Source organism: Protopterus annectens, chromosome 9.part0 (genome assembly GCF_019279795.1).
Source record: "Protopterus annectens isolate FY-2018-M chromosome 9.part0, PAN1.0, whole genome shotgun sequence".
NCBI lineage: Eukaryota > Metazoa > Chordata > Ceratodontiformes > Protopteridae > Protopterus > Protopterus annectens.
The window spans coordinates 252246196-252268999 of record NC_056743.1 but is presented as its reverse complement, the minus strand read 5'-3'; the positions used below and the strand labels follow the sequence as shown (position 1 = coordinate 252268999).

The window sequence follows — 22804 nt, the reverse complement described above, 5'->3', positions numbered from 1 at the left end:
TTAGCATATGTACAGAAATTCATTGCAGATCAAGTCCTTCTTCATACTGCAGTTCTCAGGGTTTTCTCACTGGCATTAAGCCCATATTACTTTCATAGTCAATGTGCATCATTCTGGTGGAAGGCAAAAAGACAAAACTGCACATATGTTTTGCTTTATCATAGCAGGAGTGTAGGACAGGAGATATGAATTTAGACTTCTGAAAAGTATACAGTTGTGTGGGAAGGAAAATAACTTAAAAACAAGAATTGAAAAAATGCTCTGTCAAAGAAGTCAGTTTTTAAGCAGTGGCTGCTCTAACAGTCAGAATCAAGCCAGCACATAAAAGTGTTAGAAGCTAAACAGGAGTCCATCTTTAAAAGTAGTTTAAATTTAAAATGGATGTCCTCCAGTGGTTTGAATCCTGTCATTAACCTGTGATTAGGAGCACAGGTTCAACCAGCATTTCTCCAGCTATCATTGTTTTCAAGTCACCCAGCTGAAGTCATATACTGGAACATAATTCTCAGATAACTGAAATTAAGTCATTTATTAAATCAGAAAAGCAGTATACACACTGTTTTCTAGTGAGAGAAATACACCAGAGAACTATATTGCAGCATGTGTCTCAACCCTCCAGATTTTTACAGAATGCCCAGATTTTTACAAGTTTCTGGTCTGTTCGTCATAAAACACATGGTTGTCTCTGTGCATCCCTTATACCCATTGGAAAAAAGCCACTTCCTCACAAATTCCTGAATTATTCATATTCAGACTTCATATTATGATATCTTCTCATGTATTCTTTTTCTATCTTTGGAGATAGGTAACCATGTGAAATTTCAGGACCTGCTTGAATGAGTTCCAAAACACAGAGACTGAATGGGAGGAAAAAACGGACTTGCATATATTAAGTACATGTGGTATGGTGATCTCAGAATTAGTATATATAAGTTTGGGGGTGTGGAAGGGTGCAGGGGGGCTTGCATCCCTGCAAAAAAAAGTTTAAAGGAGAAAAGTGATGTTTCAGAGTTATTCTTCACCAGGATTTTCGGTCATTTTTTTCTGCATGTCAGTATTTCGATTTTGAGTGCTGATATTTTAATAGGGAGCTTTGCAGGTTATATTGATTCTGTTTAATAAAACTCTTTCCATTCTGCTGTTAAGAGTCCTGTGTCCCTTCATATATGAAAGTATCACAAAAGTGGAGCAATGTACTGCAGTGGTCTTTCTTAATGGATCAGTTAGGAATTTAAAAACTCAAAACAGTAAAGAAGTTAACTTCAAAAAAGTTAACTGATTATTTTCCAACCAAAACCAGTAAATATAATTAGAAGTGAGGTTAGGAGTCAAACTTCTAACTTCATGCTCTTCCCAAGATACAGTTACTTGTAGGGTAAGGAAGATGCAAGACACCATAACAGTAAAATACAACTGTAAAGTATACATAAGCCAGATGCACATCTACTCATATATTATGGCAGATGATTCACAATTAATAAACAGCAAAGTTTTTCAGTGTTTTGTATATCCACATGCTGGCAGAAGGAGACCTTGAGCCAGTCTGGTCTTCCTGAATTATTTAACTAACCTAGAGTACCTGCCTCCTTCAATACATCCGTGCAAGAATCCCATGCTGTGTTAAAGGCCTCAGTTCTCTTAAATTCTTCCATCCATACCAGTAAATGATATTACTAGTATACCACTCTTTCTCTGTGTAAAAATACTTAATTATATTCTGTTTAACCTATATTTTTTTATCTGCTTTTCATGCCTCCTTTCAAGCATGTCCTTTCATTCCAAATCCCATCTCATTTACCTGGTGGTGCCATATACAACCATATCATACCCTCCTGATGTCTTCTTTACACAATAAAAAGGCCAAGCTGTCCTATAGTCTACTTGTAAGTCTCTGTCTCATTCTTCTCACCAACCCATTTTCTTTCTCCGTACTGTCTCCAGCTAGTGCCCAACTCTTCCCTATACATCTTCCAGAACTATACATGGTGCTTTGTAGCCTGATCTCAGCTGATAAGAAAGCTCATTCACTGCTCTGTCCTTGGATTTTATGCCTAGACAAATATTCCATCACTTGATTGGCTTTTGTTGTATGCTTAGCGTGATGGTTTAGGTGAACAGTAATAATAACCTTATATTTCACTACATAGCAGAACTACAATGTACAAAACTGTGGCACTGAAATGTAGAAACATCATATGACAATAAAAACAGTGAATGTTGAAATTCACTGTAACCCAGTGTGACTCCCCTGCACTAGTCCAGTTATCAAGCAGCCTCAATCCTCAACACTGGCAAAATCTAAGGGACATACACATTGGAGGATGACAAGTACACACACAGTAAAGTGCAATTTCCCTTAAGAGCACACAGAGATCACAGTCAGTCTGGGGCTGGTTTCTCCCTCCCTCTCCTTCCAGATCCCCAGTAAGTCTCCCCACTGGCACAGCTATAAGGTTGAGATCTAAGCTGAGTGGTCAAGCCAAAACCTCCATCACCCTCTCTGTCCAACCAGTGCTTCGTGTCCCTGCCCAAGTAGCTGGCATACACACACTTTGAGATTTGATTTATATACAAGATTTATATACAAACACACACACATACACACACACACACACACACACACACACACAGACACACACACACACACACACACACACACACACACACACACACACACACACACACACACACCTGGGAAAGGCTGGTACAGGTTTACTAGCTATGCCCCCTTCTGCCCAGACTATAAGGTAGTTATCACTACCACCGACCAACTCTTTATCAACTACTATAAGGTCCTTACAAAGGGTGTCCAATCCTACTGTGTAATGTTAATAATAATCCAAATGGTAGTTTTGACCAAGCAAGGCTGTTGGAGTGGCCTGTACAGTGTCACAAATACATATGCCAGTACTCTAAGAGGTTAAATATGTCTCACAAATATCAGCCACCAAGATAGGTTTAAATATATTTAATAATAAATAATAAAAGAACAAGACAATATTCAGTCAGCAAACACAGTTACTTCAGAGTTCAAAATCAAAGGAAATATTTTAGAACAACATTGCAGGACAGTCTCAAATAAATACAGAAAACATCTAAACTAATCTTTACTATATTCCTATCTATATGTAAAAGAAATTACTGTACCCTGGTTACTTACTATTAGCAAGGCAAGTGCTGATGAGTGGATGTTTCCAGGTCAAAGACAAAGAGAGTTCCTAAATTAATATCACATTTTACTGCTGGGTTAGCCTGGATGACATCACTTTTTGTCACCTGCCTTCAGTTCCCAGGCTAAACCAGAAACTAATAGGATCTTGGAAGTCATAAAACAAAAAACGCTTACAAAACAATACAGAAGACACCCTAGTTCTAGACATCCTGTCTCCTTGCTGCATTGAAACAAACTTTTATAACAATCATAAAATAATTTAATTTCAACTTATCTCTTTTTGAAGTTTTGCAAGTTAACTCTGTACATTCCAGTTTCTACTACTAAAATATACATTTCCATGGGTATATAGTTTATATATATTTCTGTTCTTTTACAGTAGGGTACACTGTGGATACATCCTTGAAGCTTGGCACTGTACAAGCCCTGTTGAACACACACTTCTGTGCCAGTAGTTTAATATATACATAACATATAGTTCTGTATAAATCATATCAATATCCACAAATGACATAGAATTATTTACAAAATTCCAGCTAGCTGGGCTGGCAGATTTTTGGTTTGTCACATCCAGTATGAAGCATTTTGCAGGGGAGCTTTGCCTTTCTGCACCCTCTGACATACAATGCTATACCTCTCACATGTGTGTGTGTGTGTGTATATATATATATATATATATATATATATATATATATATATATATATACATATATATACATATATATATATATATACATATATATATATATACACACACACATATATATATATATATATATATATATATATATATATATACATAGATAGATATATACAGATATATATATATATATATATATATAGAGTTACAGTTATATTTCACTGCATTGCTGACTCACTTAATTGACATACACTGCATCAACCACAAATGATCACAACTCAATCAATCAAGAAAAAAAAACAATGTTTTGTGCAGGGCCCCCCCCCCCCCACATCCAGAATACTCCCTGCTAATTATGTATACCAACTACAAGATCACAAGACAGTGAGGAAAGGGCAAAATCCCACTGTCCACTGGGTGGTGATCCAACAAAGCAGTTGAAGGCATCCTGCAGTGCATCATTAGTTCAATAAAACAAAACTAACTAAATGTTTGATATAACACACTGAACCCATAGGTCGGTAGGTAGATAAATAGATAGACAGATAGATAGATGGATAGCTAGACAGATAGATTAAAACATATTAAGGTGATTGGATCACTGAGTAAGGGGAATTCCTCAAGATTGGTAGAACTTGGTATATATCAAAACATTTGGTCCTTAATAAACAGTGAAGACTCAATTGTAAATAAAATGTATATAGTCTGTAAGTCTCTAGTAACTATGGCTATATGCTCTACTTTTAAGATTAACACTTCTTGAGATTAATGTCCACAACTAACACTGTTATGACTGTATCTTACTACTTACTTTTCGACCACCCCAAAGAGTGTATTAACCTTATGCAACCTGAGTCATTTGTCTAACTCTTCTTTATACAGGTATCTATGTGTTTACTCATTTGTATCACTGCATCACTGTTTTACATCTGTTTCTGTTCCTCTACAAATGCTTGTATATAATATATTCCACTTCTACATAATACTGTGATTGGACCACTGTGAATGTATACCTTTATTCAATATGCTTGTATGTAATGTGAACTAGTTCAGTATGCTACTGTCTGTCATTTTCACATTGTATTTTGTATTATACTGTAACAATTGAGCTTTTCTACCAAGGTCTCCACTGAATAGGGTTTCTTCAGCCAGTTAGACTTCCATGGCCAACAAATGAAAATAAAATGTAATAAAAATAAAATAAATATGTGCAATAGTAGTCATACTTTCCAAGTCAGTCACTTAAGAGTGCAGTTTATCGTATCACACTGCTACCTTGTTTCCTGTTAAATCCATTTCTTGCTCTGATTTTTTTACTCTATCACTCTCTCAGTAACCCATTTTGCCCCATTGCTATCCTCCCCCAATATAGTACTTTGTAGTTGGTTGAGCTGCAGTGAACTGCTAACTTTTAATCCCTACCCCTAGTTTTTCCTTTACGTCCCTTTTGCTACCCATCAATTACCACCACGGAACTTTTGTGGTAGCCACAAAGAGATGCCTGAAGTCAGAGATGAACTTCTTAAACATGACAAAACTAACCACATCACGACATCACTTGTCACCGCCTTGCCATGTAAGATCCATTCCCTGACTTTCAGCCTCCATTTCCTGTTTCTCTGACACTTCAGTGCCTGGCACATACCCACTCCTTGCCTGGTCATCTTGGCATGACCAGTGCCAAAATGAAAAAAAGCCAAAATTCCCAAAAAGCTCTAATGAGCTTCTGTCACAGAATTAAATCAAAGGCTATACCCTTCATCTGCTGCCAGTGCAGTCAAGCACACAACCCACAAACTAAACTTGGATCTGTTTGACTATAGTCATCATCTAGGCCACAGCACTGGGTTCTTTGCTGACATATTTTTGTCTTTATGTTGAGTGGTATAAGGCATCATTATAGTAATACCACCGTTGTTTCCTTTGTTTTTTGATGGAACTGACTAAACTTTTTGAATTTCTTTTTCATGAATATCTGCTGCACATTCTGATAATTCTTGAATAGATGAGTTCACTAGATTGTGTGCCAAAATATATGTAAACAAATAATTTCAGTGGCATGCTCCAATTGAGTACATCTTTTTCTGTTATAGTATTTTTTGTGTCAACACTAAAGAAGCTAATCTCATCCATTTTATTTTAGTCTTGCAACATACGAAAACATTAATTTGATAGACTCAAAAGATGTTTTATTTTATTGGCAGGTGTTACTTTGTTGTCACAAGAGCAGAATCAAATATTTGATTTTCATAAAGTTATTATGAAATAGTCCTTCCTGGTTTTCTGATTACATTCAATTTTTTTTTTCAATTTTCAGTGTTCAAACAGCAGTGATCAAAGTGTTCCAAGGAAGAGAATTACTGAGTAATGAACTTTACACACTAAATGAAAATATCAGGTATCTTCATGGGTTTTACATATAATATTTGGCTGATGTCACGGAGGTTATACTAAAATGAGCAAATGCACAGTTATTTTTAACGGTGACTAAAATATATTGTTTTTGAAAGACTGAAAATGGAAAAAAATCATGTTGTAGATTCTTATTTCAAAGGGATTTCTGGAATGGATCCATCCAATGATATATTGTTCAACACATCTAAAAACAATCCTCAGATCCATAAATGTGATTGTTCATATTATTTTTAGCACTAAAACTAGAACTACTAATGCAGGGAGGTAATAATATGTCATTCATTCTCTGATTACCTGCTTAATCCAGTGCAGGGACATGGGTTACTGGAGCATATCCTGGCACTCAGTAGACACAAGACATAGAAGCTCATCCTGAATGTTCAGAAAAAACATCTGCAGATATAAAACAGACACACACACACACACACACACACACACACACACACACACACACACACACACACACACACACACACACACACACACACACACACACACACACACACACACTTTGTAGACAGTTTAGATAACCTATAGCATTAATTGCAATTGTGTGAGGAAGTTAGAGCACCTGACAAAATCCCACATGGACTCAAACTGGATATGCAGGTTTGACATGGAAGTCACCTCAGCTGAAAACCTTTGCCTTGTGGATCGTATGCAAAGCCTTCCTCAAAGGTACCTTTTGTTATGGTCTGCACTGTGAAATCCTATACCTCCATGGGACCTGTACTTTTTTCTATAAAAATTAACTCTGGCTTTATTTGAACTTTCAGAGTCACTTGATTTAAAATGTGTTACTTAAAACCATTTTCTTGGTAGTCATTATATTTTTCAAAAGCATTTCAGAACCACAAGCTGCATTTGTATAATCTTTAGTGTTTTATAAAGACAGAACACCTCTCAGAAACAATTCCTCCTTTACACAAAAGTTACAATTGAATAATGTCTTAGTTAATACATTTACTTGCCTGGTGTCTTCCCATCTTGTACTGAAAATTTGAGGGGTACATGCTACACTACCAAGATATTTTCGTTGATTAAGATGCTATGTGGGAAGATTCCAAATTTATGGGCAAAGACGCCTAGCACTTTGTTTCACTTATTGACTAAAAGAACTAGGTCATAAAGTGTCTAAGATTACCTTTGCTAGATAGCCTTCTGAATACTTGAACTTGTGCTGTCTTAAGTACAAATCGTACCAGAAACTTGTACGCCTCACTCTGCTTGAGCTTTAGCTACTTCAGTAAGTTTTTTCAACAGTGATCAGTGAAAAAGACTTAATGACTTTTTGGAATGGCTTGTTAGTATTTCTTAAAACATTTACAATGCATTTCAAGCTGGATATGATATTCAGATCCAGGTCCTGTTCTGAGGCAACTATTATCAAGAGTATATTCTCATCAAGAGACAACCCAATGTACAATCTTGAGGCTGTGTCTTAGGAGGTACCGAGGATGGATCGACTCATACCTGCTATAAAAATTACCATAATGCTAGACGTGGAAGAGTAGGTCCATCCTCACTAGTGCCGCTGCCACCTTCCTCTGCCTTGGTGAAGAAGGTTCTGTGTGGATTGTATTATATACTGAGTATGAACAACCTCATACCTGGAAAGTGAAAACTGTGCAATACAGTACGAGAAAGGAGAAGGCATTCATGAGCCAAGTTTTGTTTGCTGAGTTGTCCTAATGCTTATGATGTCAGTCCTGAGCTGCTGGGGATGAAGCTACACTTTCAGATCTAGTGTCATAGTAAGTACATAACTTTTATTTAACATCCATTTACACAGCACAAGGAGTAGCATAACTACATGCTGTTCTAGAACACTTGATTTGAGGAGTTGCCTAATTAAGTGATTCAGAACATCTCAACTTCTTAGCACACAAAATCTCTACAACCCTTAAAATAATGGGTGGACAAGGGCCCAAAATAAAAATATTACTCTTATAAATGTAGAAAGTTGCTAGTAAAATAGGGTTTGTGTTAGCATGCATTTTCTGAAGGATATGAAGTCTGAAACTCAAATGTATGTCATTATTTCGTGAATTCAGGCCTCAATGATTTGCCAGAAAACTGCAAATTTTATGAGGAAAAGACCAAAATATGAGTCAAAAATCGGGACATTCTGTGAAAATCTGGACAGTTATGCGGTGTGATTCATAAACGTCAACCCAGATAAGCCTCATTACCTGTGCACTGGGCAACTCAGCCAAAGACTGTGCTGGAAATTAGCATCCATGTTGAAGTCTCATTCATGCATTGTTTTCAAAGAAGCCAGACACTCCTGTCGCCTTCATTGTCTGCAGGTTTTCTGCTAATAAGTAGTGCATTCTGTCCCAACTCTGTAAATGATGATGGCGAGTCAACATGGCATATTCTCCTTGTGATATTGTATAGTAATATCTAATGCTCTTCATGAACAGAGCATGCTTTGTATCTCATGGTTTCAGCATGGCAGTTCTTATAATCTTTGTACCATCTTGTTCTGTGTGGCTCTGTCACATGCATGAGGTCTGAACATTTCCCGTGCTAGCCTATACTGGGTTTGATGTCCATAAAGGACCGTTTCCAGTGCCATAATCCACCTCACCACCACTGTCGCTGTCATTCCCAACATAATTTATTTGGTGTGCTAGTGGCTGGAGTAAGGCCAGTGTTCTGGGAGTGGCTTAAGCATCCTGTTTCCTGACAGTCATGTTATCCAACATAATATATACAACAAATATTTATTTTCTGAATATCGGGGATCCATTATAGTGCCCCCCCCCCCGAGGTGTCAAGGAATCTGAGGCATGTCTAGAGAAGCCCAGCTCCTCATTCAACAACACCATGGATCTTCCCATGGGTGGACAATAACAAGCAGAGGTAAACAGTAGACAAGTATGATGGGGGGCTGGAATGAAGATTTCTTTTTTGCAATAGAGTCCCTTTTGTAAGGTTTACAAAAGAAGAATAGAGACAGGGTAATGAGGGATGGTTGTAAGATGGAAAAGTGGGTGAAGGGCAGACAACAAGGGCTGAAAGACAATGATGTAAGAGAGACACAGACACAAGGGTGGTATGTACATGGGGAAGGTGGAGAACAGTAGATAGACACATATCTACAAAGGCTGCCTTTTGTCCTCAGGTATACCACCCAGAGGTGGAGGCAATGCTTAGAAAAGTTCCCTAGCCAGGATAATGAACTGCTCAAGCTTGGAGTGATGGAGCACCACTGCTTTATTCTAGTTTAAATGTTGAATGGGATAACTATTTGAAATGTTGGGACCATCTATAGTGAGTCCTGAAACATAGAGACTGAATTGTCAAAAAAGCAAACTTACATATACCATGTCTGAGATGGCCATTCCCCAGAACATTCCCTTTTCTCTATGGTATGGAAATCTCAGAGTTCACATATAAAAGTTTGGAAGTGTGGAGGACTTACCCCAACATTGGAGGGAGAAGAGCAATGTTTGAGATTTGTTCGTCTCCTGGGTTTTACAGGGTTTTTTTTTTTTGGTGTGTTGGCACTTAGCATTTTGAGACTTGGCATTTGAAAAGGGATACATTGAATGGTTTCTGTTTTTGAACCATTGCAGAGAAACCCACCCACCTATCATCTGGTCATTTGTAGATGTTTTTCGTGTTTCATTGTTGTAGTCATCACATTTGGGTTATCCCTGCCAATATAGCCCTTGGCCGGTCCGAATACCAGAGGATTAGTATTTTTGCGTCGGTTGCTGTCGCTTCAGGACCGACGTCAGGTCTTCAGTAGTATAAAGTAAGGCAGCCGATGCCATTACATCAATCTTTCTTGCCATGGATCCCGAAGCAGAAGCAGTTTGCATGAGTGCCAGTCAGCCGCTATCTGAGTTGCATCTACCGAACTGAAGCTGAAGTCTTCTAAAGCTAAGTACCACGTTGGGAATCCTTTTTTCTTGCACTAACCGATGTTAGAAAAATTTAATTGTCTCACCTGTGGAAAGAAAATACCAAACTGAGACATTCATTCTTACTACATCACTTGCTTAGGCCCAGATCACGATGTCCCCCGCTGTCGCTTCTGTGCTTTGTTCAATGCCAGTACTATCCATCATCGGGCCCTTATTGCAGCTAGATATTTTTGCTTACAATCCTTGAACTCCGATGTGGCTTTGGTAAGCCATCCGACAGCAGATCTTCCGAAAAAACATAAAGATAAAGACAGAGAAAGACCGCACAGGTCCAAACCTACCAATGATGCCCCTGTTAAGCTAGTCATCAGTTCTCCGGTCCTTAATGAGGCAATTTCACAGCCCGCTTCTGTGGATTCATAAGCCACTACCGAGACCCTTTCGGATCATCGGATTGCGGTATGCCGCAAAACTCTTCTTCGACTAAGGATCCCTCTGTCATCTCTACCTTGGATGGGTCCGGAGCCGCTGAGCAGGCACCGGCTTCTGAGGAAGTCCTTTACGCTACAGATTCTCAACACAAACTGATGTTTTCTTTTGCAACTACCATTCTTTCAAAAATGACCGAGTTTCTTAGGCCCAGGGTACAAACCACACCCAAGAAACCAACGACCCAGTCTCAGGCACCTGATTCCTTGCCTCAGTCTCAAATGCTTAAAATAGCAGAATACCCTATCATGCTGATCAGGAGAAGCCAAGCTACCCCTTCCAAAAGTAAAAGAGATCTGTTCCCTGTAGTTCTGTCTGAACAGGAGTCCGATGACTCTGATGCATCGGAATATGAAGACATGCGACCCCTGTCTGCTTATGAGGATTCTGATGCAGAGGGTTCCATACCTTCAGTCTCTCCCTCAGAGGATTTTTCCATTGGGGAAACCCTTCATACCTTAAGGGAGCATTTCCAAAGGGAAAGTCAGGACTACCCTCAGTCTAAAAAGACACTCAGGGAATTTGTAGGTCTTCCACAGCACTGACCCTTGGCCATCCCCCCAGTCCTGGATGTTGTGGAGGATGTTTTCCTGGAATCCAGTTTAACTCCTGACACTCTCCCTCCTGCACCCAGAAAACTAGACAGGTAATACAGAGTCCCTGACTCACACAAATTTCTTTTTAAAAATCCTACTGCTGACCCTGAGGTAATTTCTCAAGGGCCTAAAGGAATTAAAGCAACTTCTGCTAAGAATTCCACCCCCTCAGAAAGGGATTCCTGAGCACTAGACAGATGGAGTAAAAAAGTATATACCTCAGCTGCTCTTGCTATCAGAGCACTAAACTGTCAGTTCCATATCCTAAAATTTTAGCAACATACCCTGGAACTCCTCAAGCAAAAAATGTCTTCCTTTCCTGCTTGTGCAGAATCTAAAGAGTTACTAGAGTGAATACATTCTGCAAGTCAAGTAACTAAACACACCTTGCACTGTGGTTTTGACATCCTAGAAGCTTCTTGCAGGGCAGCAGTCACCGGATCTGTCCTTAGAAGACATGCATGGCTTAAGGAACAGCCCTTGCCAGACCATGTTAAATCTAAACTGTTGGATGCCCCCTTGCACAAAGACAACTTATTTGGCACTAAGGCAGAAGAGGTCTTAAAAAAGATGGAAGACAAAGTAAAATCTATGCAGACAGTTACAATTTCTTACAGGTCTAGCCACCTAGGTTCAGGAGGCATTGTCCCACCAAGCAGTGGTCCCTTCCTGATCCCACCAGGCCAATTTAGCCCAGACCTTGGGGAACCAGATCCCCCAGACAGCAGCCAGAGGGAATGCTGAGATCTAAGCAATAGACTACCTCCACTTCAAAAACCAGGGTGTTCTAAGCCACCCCCTTATGGTAAGAACTCACAATGACTCTCTTCCCCCACCCCCTCCCTCTGCCCACCTTCACCTGCCCCTAGGAGGAAAACTATTCTTTCACACAAGCACCTGGGCAACCATTACCAATAACCGCTGAGTTCTCAACATAGTGTCCCAGGGATACAAATTTTCTTTCCACACCCTTCCAACTCCAAAAGGGTTCCCAGATCCAAACCAGTAGGCAGAGGTGCAAAAGCAAGTCCCCAAGGTTTCTACTCCAGACTTTTTCTGGTACCAAGAAAAGAGGGCACCTGGTGCCCCATCCTGGAGCTATCCATTTTACACACCTTCCTGGTGATCCCAAAATTCAAAATGCTCACCCTCCAGCAGCTGCTACCCATGCTCTCCAACGATGCTTGGCTAGCCACCCTAGACCTAAAAAAGGCCTTCCTCCACATTCCTATCATGGAATCTTGCAGGAGATATCTCTGTATCATTCCAGGATATCAGCACTTTCAGTTCTCTGTGCTTCCCTTTGGTTTATCTACTGCTCCCAGAGTTTTCACAAAATGTCTGGCTCCGGCCATTGCCTTTTGCAGACATAGGAATATCCAGATTTACCCATACTTAGATGACTGCCTAATTCAGGCAGACAGCCAGGAAAAGCTGCTCAAGCACCTGGCCTTTGTAAAGTCCCTACTAACCTCCCTAGGGTACACAATCAACAAAAAAAAAATCCAAACAGGTATCTAACCAAAGGATTATATTCCTGTGAGCAAGCCTGGGCACAGCATCCCAGATGGCATTCCTTAACCAGAAAAGCAAACTTTCCTGACAGCCTACTTCACTCAACTAGCCACCAGACCTCAGCTATCTGCAAGAAAAATCCTGCAAGCTCTGAGGTTCATGGCACTCTTGCATTCTACTCATTCCATATGCTAGACTGCATATGAGGAAACTTCAATAGTACCTAAAAACCTTTGGTGTCAACACTCTCAAGACCTGGAGACTATTATACCTATAATACCTTGCCTTAGAAAAGATTTTCTATGGTGGGCAACAGCATGCTCCCACAACAAGGGACTACCTTTCTCACCACCCCCCGCAACACAGACCCTCATTACAGATGCATCAGACTATGCCTAAAGTGCACACCTGGATGGCAGGTGTATACAGGGCCAATGGAGCCCACAGCAAATCCATCTGCACATCAACAAAAATAGATAACTGTCAAACACCTTCTCTCCCCAGAGGCTCTCCTGATCAAAACAGACACTGTGATGTGGTATATCAACAAGCATGGAGGGACTCACTCCTATCCTCTATGCAGGCTGGCCATGACCCACTGGCACACAGCCTCTGTCATGCAACTCCACCTGTTAGCACAATTCCTACCAGGTTCTCTCAACTGTATGGCAGACCACTTAAGCAGACATCTTCTGGACCCACATAAGTGGCAGCTCAACAGAAGAACCTTCACCCTAATAACTCTGAAATGGGGCACCCCGAAGGTTGATCTCTTTGCCTCCCACACCAACCATCAGCTCAACAAGTTCTGCACCAGGGAGCATTACTGCATGGCTTGGAAAGTGGATGCCCTGTCCTTCCCCTGGGTCAATCTCTCGGTCTATGCCTTTCCTCCACTACCTCTTATCCCCAGGGTACTGCTCAAAATAAAGGAGGAAAAACCAAAGACAATTCTTATAGCTCCAGACTGGCCTCGCCAGCAGTGGTACCCCCTGCTGCGCAGCCTGTCCCCACTGCCACCATGGCATCTCCCTCAGATTCCAAACCTCCTGACTCAGAGGGAAGGGGAATTCATGCATCCCCAATGGTAGACACTCAATTTGGCAGCTTGGCTTATTCCCTAACCCCCAATCAATCTGCCAACCTCAATAAACAGGTTCTAGATGTTATACATGAGGCCACATGCCGTAGCACTAGAAAGTCTTATGCTGACAAATGGAAAAGGTTCTGCACCTGGACTCAGGCTAAGGGAGCCAATACGGCACAGCCCTCCCTCTCTCGCATCCTAGATTACTTAGCTAACCTGCTACACAGTGGCCTCTCTTTTTCCTCTATTAAAATTCATGCCTCTGCTATCTCTGCTCATTTTCCCACTGAGCAGCCCCTTTTCTCAAACCTGTTGGTCAGATAGTTCCTAAGAGGGGCTAGCAACTTGAGGCCACCCAGAAGAGCATCAACCCCAGCTTGGGACCTTAACTTTGTGTTGGAAACGCTCAGCTAAAATTTCTCTCCTGGAAGACAGCTTTTCTTCTGGACATCATTTCAGCCAGAAAGGTCTCAGAGCTGCAAGCACTCATGGTTGTGGAACCCTTCATTATCTTCCATGCTGACAGGGTATCCCTCAGGACTAACCCATCCTTCATGCCCAAGGTGGTGTCCAGTGTGGCCCTCAACCAATCTATTCATTTACCCACCTTTTTTCCTAACCCACAGAACAAGGGGGAAAAGATCCTGCACTCTGTAGATGTGCACAGGCAGCTCAGGTTCTATCTAGACAGGACTAAATCCTTCAGAACGTCTGATCAATTGCTGGTTAGCTTTTCTGCAGGGGCCGATGGCAAAGCCATCTCCAAACAAACCATTTCCAAATGAATAGCACACTGCATCCATTTCTGCTACAAACAACATGGAAAGCCTTCCCCCAAGGGGGTCAGGACTCACTCCACCAGAACAGCCTCCACCTCTGCAGCTTTCCTCAGTGGAGTCCCCACCAGGGACATCCTGGAGGCTGCCACCTGGACATCTGTTCACACCTTTACCAGACATTACTACCAGCCTATCTTCTCCAAATCCAGGGCAAGGTTTGCCTCTGCAGTCTTGCAGGACGTACTAGCCACCCCCTAGTTTCCTTGACTACCTCCACCCATTTCCTCAGCTATGGGAATCAACCCAAATGTGACGACTGCAACAGTGAAACATGAAGAACATAGTACAGTTGTGTACACTTACCATAAATGTAGATGTTCAAGTGTATTCACTGTTGCAGTCCTGGTTTCCTTCCCTCCATCACCCTCTTCTTTCTTCTCTTTCCTTCCAAGGGACATATTGATATTTGCTTTCTACTGGTGAGGTTCTTCCACCAGAACCTGGCTCCCACTTGGGGGCTCCAGACAGGTTAGGGCAAGAAAAACTGATATAATGGCGTTGGCTGCCTTACTTTATACTACTGATGACCTAATGTCAGTCCTGAAGCAACAGCAACCGATCCAGAAATACTAAGCCTCTGGTATTTGGGTCGGCCGAGGGCTACCCTGGTAGGGATAACCCAAATGTGATGACTGCAACAGTGAATACACTCAAACATCTACATTTATGGTAAGTGTACACAACTGTACTTTCTCAAGACTCTGCTGAATTAGTGTATCTTGATGAAGCAAAAGCATTGAGTCACGTTTGTGAAATTAGCATACAAGTTCTCATGTTGTTCACATCATTCATCTTTTAAATTCAAGTGGCAGTGAATTTATGTTACACCACAACATGATCTTAATCCACACTGAAATTCTGGCAGACATCTTTAATTATGAGAATGAGATGGTTCAAAGGAATATGAGTGAAGATTTCCTCTACTGAGCAAGAATGCCTCAGTAATGGCTGCAGACTGATTTGTCTTTCCTCTTCAAAACTGAAAGCTTTGCTGATATTTATTAATTGTTCCAAGTTTGTTAAATCAGTTGACAAACTTTCAGAATCAATTTCTTTTCCTAGCCTTCTAGACTTAGCATGCCATATAGTCATATATTTCTTTGTTGGTCGTAGCAGAAGCATATCTGGTTCAGTCAGCGCCCCCGCCCCCAGCTCTTCCATTGAAGAGCAAAAAAATGGATGTTCCTTTTACTGACACATCAACCAGGTGGCCAGATGCACAACACACACCCATTCTCCTGTCCCAGCCATTCATGTCTCATATCTATATCCTGCCCCCTATCTTCCCCCTCAACATAATTTCCTTTAAATTGTAGTAAACAGTTGCTATAGTTTGTACCCTGCCTGCATGGAGCAATTAGGTGCTCATGCTTTAGTTAAAAAAAAAAAGTCACTTTTTAAACTGTAGAAACAGTACTGTGGCTTTCTCCCCAGGGCAGTTGCCCGTCTTGACCCACCCTAGCTACACTACTGGTTGTTAGCTTATTTATGGTATGTAAGTAAAAGGTTCTCTTACAGGATGTTGAGGGGTGCATTTAATCGCATCATATATCATAGATGGTTTTCAGTTGAGGAATATGAAGTTGTTTATTTCATCTAATTTAATTAGTTAGTGTCAGGCTACTTGGAAGTCAGCGGGGAACAGAATCATGAAAACATTGGCCTAGAAATAGTCCTTGTGACATACAGACCTGATTTCACTGCCCTCATTTTGCCACCATTTGTGTCTGTGTGTGTGTGTGTATTTCTCTGAATTCCTAGTGTAGCCACTGGTATGAATCATTCTTCTGCTGACATGAGATGTTATCGCAGTATTCACTTCTGGGCCTATGAGTCATGCAGGTTCACCAATAACCAGAACTGTTTACCCACAGCAGTAAAGCCTGAGTAAGGAAATGCCTCTGGGAGTGGGTAAATGGCAGGCCTAGTATACCTGAGTAATAATATAAAAGCATTGCCTTTTTACATTACTGTGTTGCATATGTCTTGTGTTCAGAATTTCACAAAGTATCTACATTTTTGCCTCCTGTTTTTGATCTGTGTTTAATAAATTCATCATTTTCTGGTAAATCATTAAGGATTGCAGTTAGAAAACGGTAGACATTTCTGTTTCACACTTTGATTTGTGTCTGTGTCTTTCGGCTTTTCCCGGTTAGGGGTCGCCACAGCAGAACTCCGGTCCGCTAATGACTGGTAGTGGATTTTTACGTACTGGGTTACCAGCCCTGATGCACAACCTTCAACGAAGGCACGCCCCATTCACGTATGCCTCCACACAGAAGACGCTCTAGCTGAGAATCGAACGGGACGTTTTGCTATGAGGCGACAACGCTACCGCAGCACCACCACTTATCTTCCTGAAAATACTTGCTGTTGCAAAATATGCTACTCTGCCCTACCACCACCACACACACACATACATACATAGATGCATTATTTTTGGCTTTGTCAGGAATTCTTGAGCAAAGAAGTTTAGAAGTGTGCTGTCGTATATGGATATTCTTTTGAAATGACAGATGTTACCATTGATTTTAGGCAGTAGAAAAGTCATGTATACATATTATGTATGCACGTTTCAGTACAGGTCCAACATTTTCTAAGTGTTTAATGTAATGCTCAACATTTCAGTTTTTAAAAATCCAAGCTGTGTAATCATGGGGACATTATCCTAATGTTGGGTGTTTTTCTGCCGGCACTCAAATCCACTGTCTTATTTAGAGATTCACTTAGGTTCAAAATGCATTTTGTATATATATGCTACTTTTTACAGCTTAATGTTTATCTTTCGATGTTAATGAAGCCCACCTTAGAGTTTGCTCACCTTTCTAGGTATAGTGTGTACACAAAGCAACTGTGTCTGGCACATTACATCATAAAACAGCAATATTTAAAGCAACAGATTGTGATGTCACATCAGTTGCTTTTGATTTGTAGGAGGGAGTAGGATGAAATATTGGGATTGGGAAGTGCATTATTCAAAAACATTATTAACTCACAATAAACTAGCTACATGTGTCGTAATGACCATAGGTTTGACTGGCTTTGGACAACAGCTGAATGATCTTCTTAGGGTAGTAATTGTAGCTTATCACTGATAAAAAAGATACCATTTAGCCAGTCAAATAGCTCCATCTGAGGGCTTTATTTAGAGTGGTGTACAATTGCACCATACTTTACTATATGATTTAAATTTCCTGCCTTGCCTGACTTATAGTATCTGTGTAAGTTACATAAATTGTCATTCCTGTGTAACTAAAAATAATTACATCAACATCTGTGCTCCTTATTTGAATGCACAGCACACATCTGACTGAAGTCTAATGTACTGAACTATATGATAAGATATGCATCTGGTTGTAATGCAAAATGTTTACCTGTTATTGGTGAAGAATGTAATTTGACTTGAACTAATGTTATGAAATTCAGTTTTTAACCCTTTGAAATGACTCTTTCCAATACAGAGGTATCAGCATCAGTTTCATTACAGTCTGTAGGAATATCATTTTTGCAGATGAAAATCCATATGCCAGCTCTCATTTTCATGTTTTCAGAAGTAAACGTGTCAAGGGGCAAGCAGTCTTACTTCCTAATGAAATGTCATTCATTTTGCAGACACCTGCTGAAGAGTGAACTGGGCTCATTTATCACGGATTACTTCCAGGTAAAATGGCATTCATTTAAGCACACTCCGTGGGTAACATGATGTAGTTAATGTTGCCGCTGGCACTGCAGCTTGATTTTCTTTATTTCTGAATACATCAAAGTATTTGAGTGTCAGATAATTAGCAATTGTATATTCTAATAGAGTATGTGAAGAGCATAGTGTCATAGTCTCTCTAAAAACATTGATATGCAAGTACATGACATCCTCCTGATACAAGAGAAAAAAGATGAGAGCTGGTTAAGAAGTTTGTTGTAGTGAAATTCATAGTTCTTGCAATTCCTAGCAACTAGAAAAATGGAAGGCACATCAAGCAGAAAAAAACTACAATGGGAATAAACAGACTCAAAGGAATGCTGTTTAAACCAATCACGTATATGCGTGCAATATGCCAGCATCATGGCATAGACAGATAAAGCCCTAGCTATGGCCTAGGTGATCCAGATTCGATTAGTGGCTCGGGTGTCTGAGGTGTTGGTAGGGCATACCTATCCCATCCCAGGGAGGAGGGCAGTCACATGTACAATGTCCAAGCAGGGCTAGGGACACAGAGCAGGGTGTAGCCCAAGGAGGAGAAGGGTTGGGCACTGGTTCAGCTGCTGTGATGGTGAGGTGATATGCCACCATATCCGAATACGTGCCTGTCCATCAGACATACCAGGGAATGCGGGGGCAAATGAGGTTAGGTCTTAAATGAAAATCCTATCATGGCAGTGAAAGGCATGATGTCCTGGGATACCCTAAGCTTCTCAGCAGCCCCAGTCCTGTCACACTGATTATGAGGGGCAGATTTGGAAGACTACGCAGAAGTGACAAAAGGATGGGTGCATCAGGATGTCCTGCTGGTCATCTGAGTGGGAAGACCAAACAAAAATCACATATAACATGACATCTGACTTCTGCACTAAAAACAAAAAGGGACTGCAATATAACAATAATATGAGGCCTCATTATAAAACAGAAACTGTGAATAAAGCAGAATTCACATTTGGTGGTATTTTTAGAAGTGGATTTTTCAAATTCTTTTGTTAACTAGATAAGCCAACTAGGCACACAACAAAAGAGTGCAGTGTTTTTACGTGATTTGCTTGAAGTCTTACAGTTTGCAAGTGAAGACTTAGGTAATCAAACTAAGGACTTCAATATGAAGCTCATCAACTCCTGACCTTGAATAATAAAATTACCAGCTGCAGTGCTGCAAGTTTTTGATGGAGTAATGTGGCCATAAATGGTGAAAAGTATGTGCCAATGATGGTACAAACTACCACCTCCATTGTTGTAGGGGGATAATGCGTTGACTACAGTCACCCACATTTGACTAACAGCTCAGGTCTTTTGGAACTGGAGTGGTAGAGAAGAGGAATGACATGGCTAAGATAGCTTATCTCTTTTCTGTGGGAAGCGGAAGGGGCATGTGCCTGGACACAGTCACCATGGTAGGCTTCCCACAGGAGAGTGGGAATCATGCATAGGTACTTCTACAAGAGGGGAAGCCCATTTGATTACATATTTTCAGAGGCAGGTATACATTGCAACAATTGATTACATGCCAAACCCTCGGAAGCTTTGGGCATGTGTAAGGGATGCTAGGGCCTAAGAGAAAACTCTCAATCCCCCTGAAGATGATGTCACCACTCCAAGTTGTCTCCATCCTCACCACCTGGAAGTGAATGTGATGTTGGTCTCTCACCTCAGAAGGAATAGGCAGGCCAGATGAATGGTGATGGTGATGGGAGGTTTGATTGTCAGAGGGTGGGTGGGTGGGTGCATAAAATGATGGCAAAATGTTAAAAGGTAACACAATAGGTACATTCTAAAAAATTCCTCTAGTCCCCCCTATATATATACATACACACACATATATATGTGTGTGTGTGTGTGTGTGTGTGTGTGTGTGTGGGTCTACTTATAAATTTTGAAGTTTCAAAACTTTGAATTTCTTATGGTTGAAACCATAGGATCAAAGTTTTGGAACTTCAAACCATTTAAATGGAGATAAATGTACAGCATGGAATGATATGTTTACCATTTTCCTCGCTGTAGTGCAATCTTGGAGTTGGTATATTTAATTAGCATAGGTGTGGGGGTGCAGGGGGACTTGTCCCCCTGCAAAAAAATAAAAGGAACTTTTTGTTTTTATTTACATTTTGAAGTTTCAGAACTTTGATCTTATGTCTGGACCATAAGAAATTTCATATTTTGAAACTGTGAAGTTTAGAAGTAGACCTATATATCTGTATATCTATCTATCTGTATATATATATATATATATATATATATATATATATATATATATATATATATATATATATATATATATATATATATCAGGGGTGGCTCATGCTATAGGACTGCAGCCCCCCCCCACCTGTAGAAAGAAAGAAAAAAATAAAACAAAACCAAAATCGCGAGTCCTGGAACTCCACGCGTGCGTGCTTGGAGTTCCTGGTACTCACAGAACTCCAGAGTGCTGTGTCAGGCAGCCCAGATAGGAGAGAAAAGCATCTCTGCCCTGCAGCCAAGAAGTCTGTGCAGTGATGACCACATAGAACAGAAGGACACCAGACTGCATTGTCTGCAGGCTGGAGCCTCCAGCCTATTCTCGTGGGGAAAACCAGCCAGCCAGGAGAACCGGAAACCAGCCGTTAGCTAAACCAGCCAGCCAGCCAGCCAGGAGAACCAGAAACCAGCCATTAGCTTGTACGGGCTGAGGAGACTACTTTTACTATGTAATGGGACCAAGGAGACTGGAACTTATTCAGGACTGCTGCATTTTAGCCACTCCTCGACCGAGGAGACTATGTTTTAGCCGCTATGTGACCTTCAGGTAGGGTGTGTGTGTGTGTGTGTGTGTGTATGTGTGTAATTAAGTGTTTTATAAGCAAGTCTGACATGAGTGAGAATGAGTGTTCAAAAGTGTATTGTTGTGTGGGTTTTATTGCTTAGTGTAAGAGAGTGGTTGAAAGCATTTACTCTGTGTCTGTGTGTGTTTATGTGTATTGGTAGTGTTGTGAATGTTTAGTTGGCTGTATGATTTTATGCAGGCCTTTATGTTTTGTGACTGTGAGTGACTGTTGAATGTATAATGTTTTGTTGTTTTTTTCTGTTGGCTGAATGATCAGAAATGGGGTGTGGGGGGGCATGGCTTACAGTGTGTACTTGACATAGATTGCTTGTTTTTAGTGTGTTGGACTGAATGCTTGGAGGATAACTGTAGTGAATGTGGGTATGTTTGGTGCAGACTGTGTGATTTGCTGTTGATCAAGACCAGTGCTTGTGAAACGCTGTTGACTTTTGCATGGTGTGTGGGATTGTTTGTGTTTGGGGGGGGGGTATATTTGTGTGCACTCATGTGTTTGGAGGTATGTTATGTTGTTTAGCAGTCTTGTTGATGACCATGTTCTTCCAATGTGTGTTTTATTTTCTGAAGATTTGGTCTTCTAATAGTCTGCTATTGACATTTAAGAAGAAATTGCTCTACAATTACTGCAGTGTATGCAGCTCTTTGCTCTGTATTTTTAACATGCATTTAATTGTCTAGTCTGTAGTTAATTTTTTTATTAAATTTACACACATGATGAATTTTATATCTATCTAAGGAAGCCTGAAAAGTGAGTGCTTGTGGGGAATAGAGGAACTTTGTTTCATTATCAGATTTTTGTATGCGACTTGCTGATATGATCACAAAGTGTAGCTGCCATTATACTGACGACATTTGACCATATATGGTCACGGTCCAGAGTAGAAGACTGTGTCTGCCTTATTTGTAATTAGATCTATCTAGTATCGAAGTTATACAATATAATAATTAAAAGTTGTACTATTACTCTTTTTAAGAGCCATTTTCCCCATTGAAAATAACATAATTCTACCATCCCAGTCTGAGATACCTACCAGTAATACACTAAATGTCACTAGGCATGATACTAGAAAATGTAAATCTTTTGGCTACCAGCCAAATAAAGTTTTAAAATAGTTACTGATCAGCTAAACATTCTATGGGAATGCCTTGCCTTAACAGCATATAGTGATGTTTTTTTCAGACATGTTGTGGGAATTTAAGAAAATATGGAACAAACCCAACTCATGGCTAGAAAGACAAGTTGCTCTCTTTGCTGTCAGTGATCCAGGTCATACAGGAGTATGGGATTGTGAGACTGAGAGCCTGTTTTGCCCTTTTTGATGGGTAGTGAGCGAACAGTAAGGAATGTGGACTGTAGAATATCTCCTGGAGCGTCACATGTGTGAAAATGTAAAAAATGTCTACTTACCAGCTTATAAACAGTATTGCTTAGGGAACACACTACTGTGTATTAAAGACATGTCAAAGCAAATAGCATAACAACACTGTGCCCTTTTCACTCTGCATAGGTTCCCTTGAAGTAAGATGCACCAGTTGGGTCAGACTTAAGGGCATCATTTAATATTTCAGAGGGCCCTCTACAATTAGTATATTATTTCTTTCCTCTTTTGCTCAAACTTTGGATTCTCCAGAGCTATAGTATGGCAGCA

General features: G+C 40.4%; 1 protein-coding gene across 2 annotated transcripts in view; it reads left to right on the top strand.

Annotated features, from left to right (window-relative positions):
• PRR5L (proline rich 5 like) overlaps positions 1–22804 on the top strand; it is a 959912-nt gene that overhangs the window by 596872 nt on the left and 340236 nt on the right. For both annotated transcript variants that reach the window (XM_044082833.1, XM_044082832.1), the window contains exons 6-7: positions 6130–6210; positions 18244–18292. In XM_044082833.1, coding sequence (XP_043938768.1) covers positions 6130–6210; positions 18244–18292 — 130 coding nt within the window. The remainder of the gene's footprint in view (positions 1–6129; positions 6211–18243; positions 18293–22804) is intronic.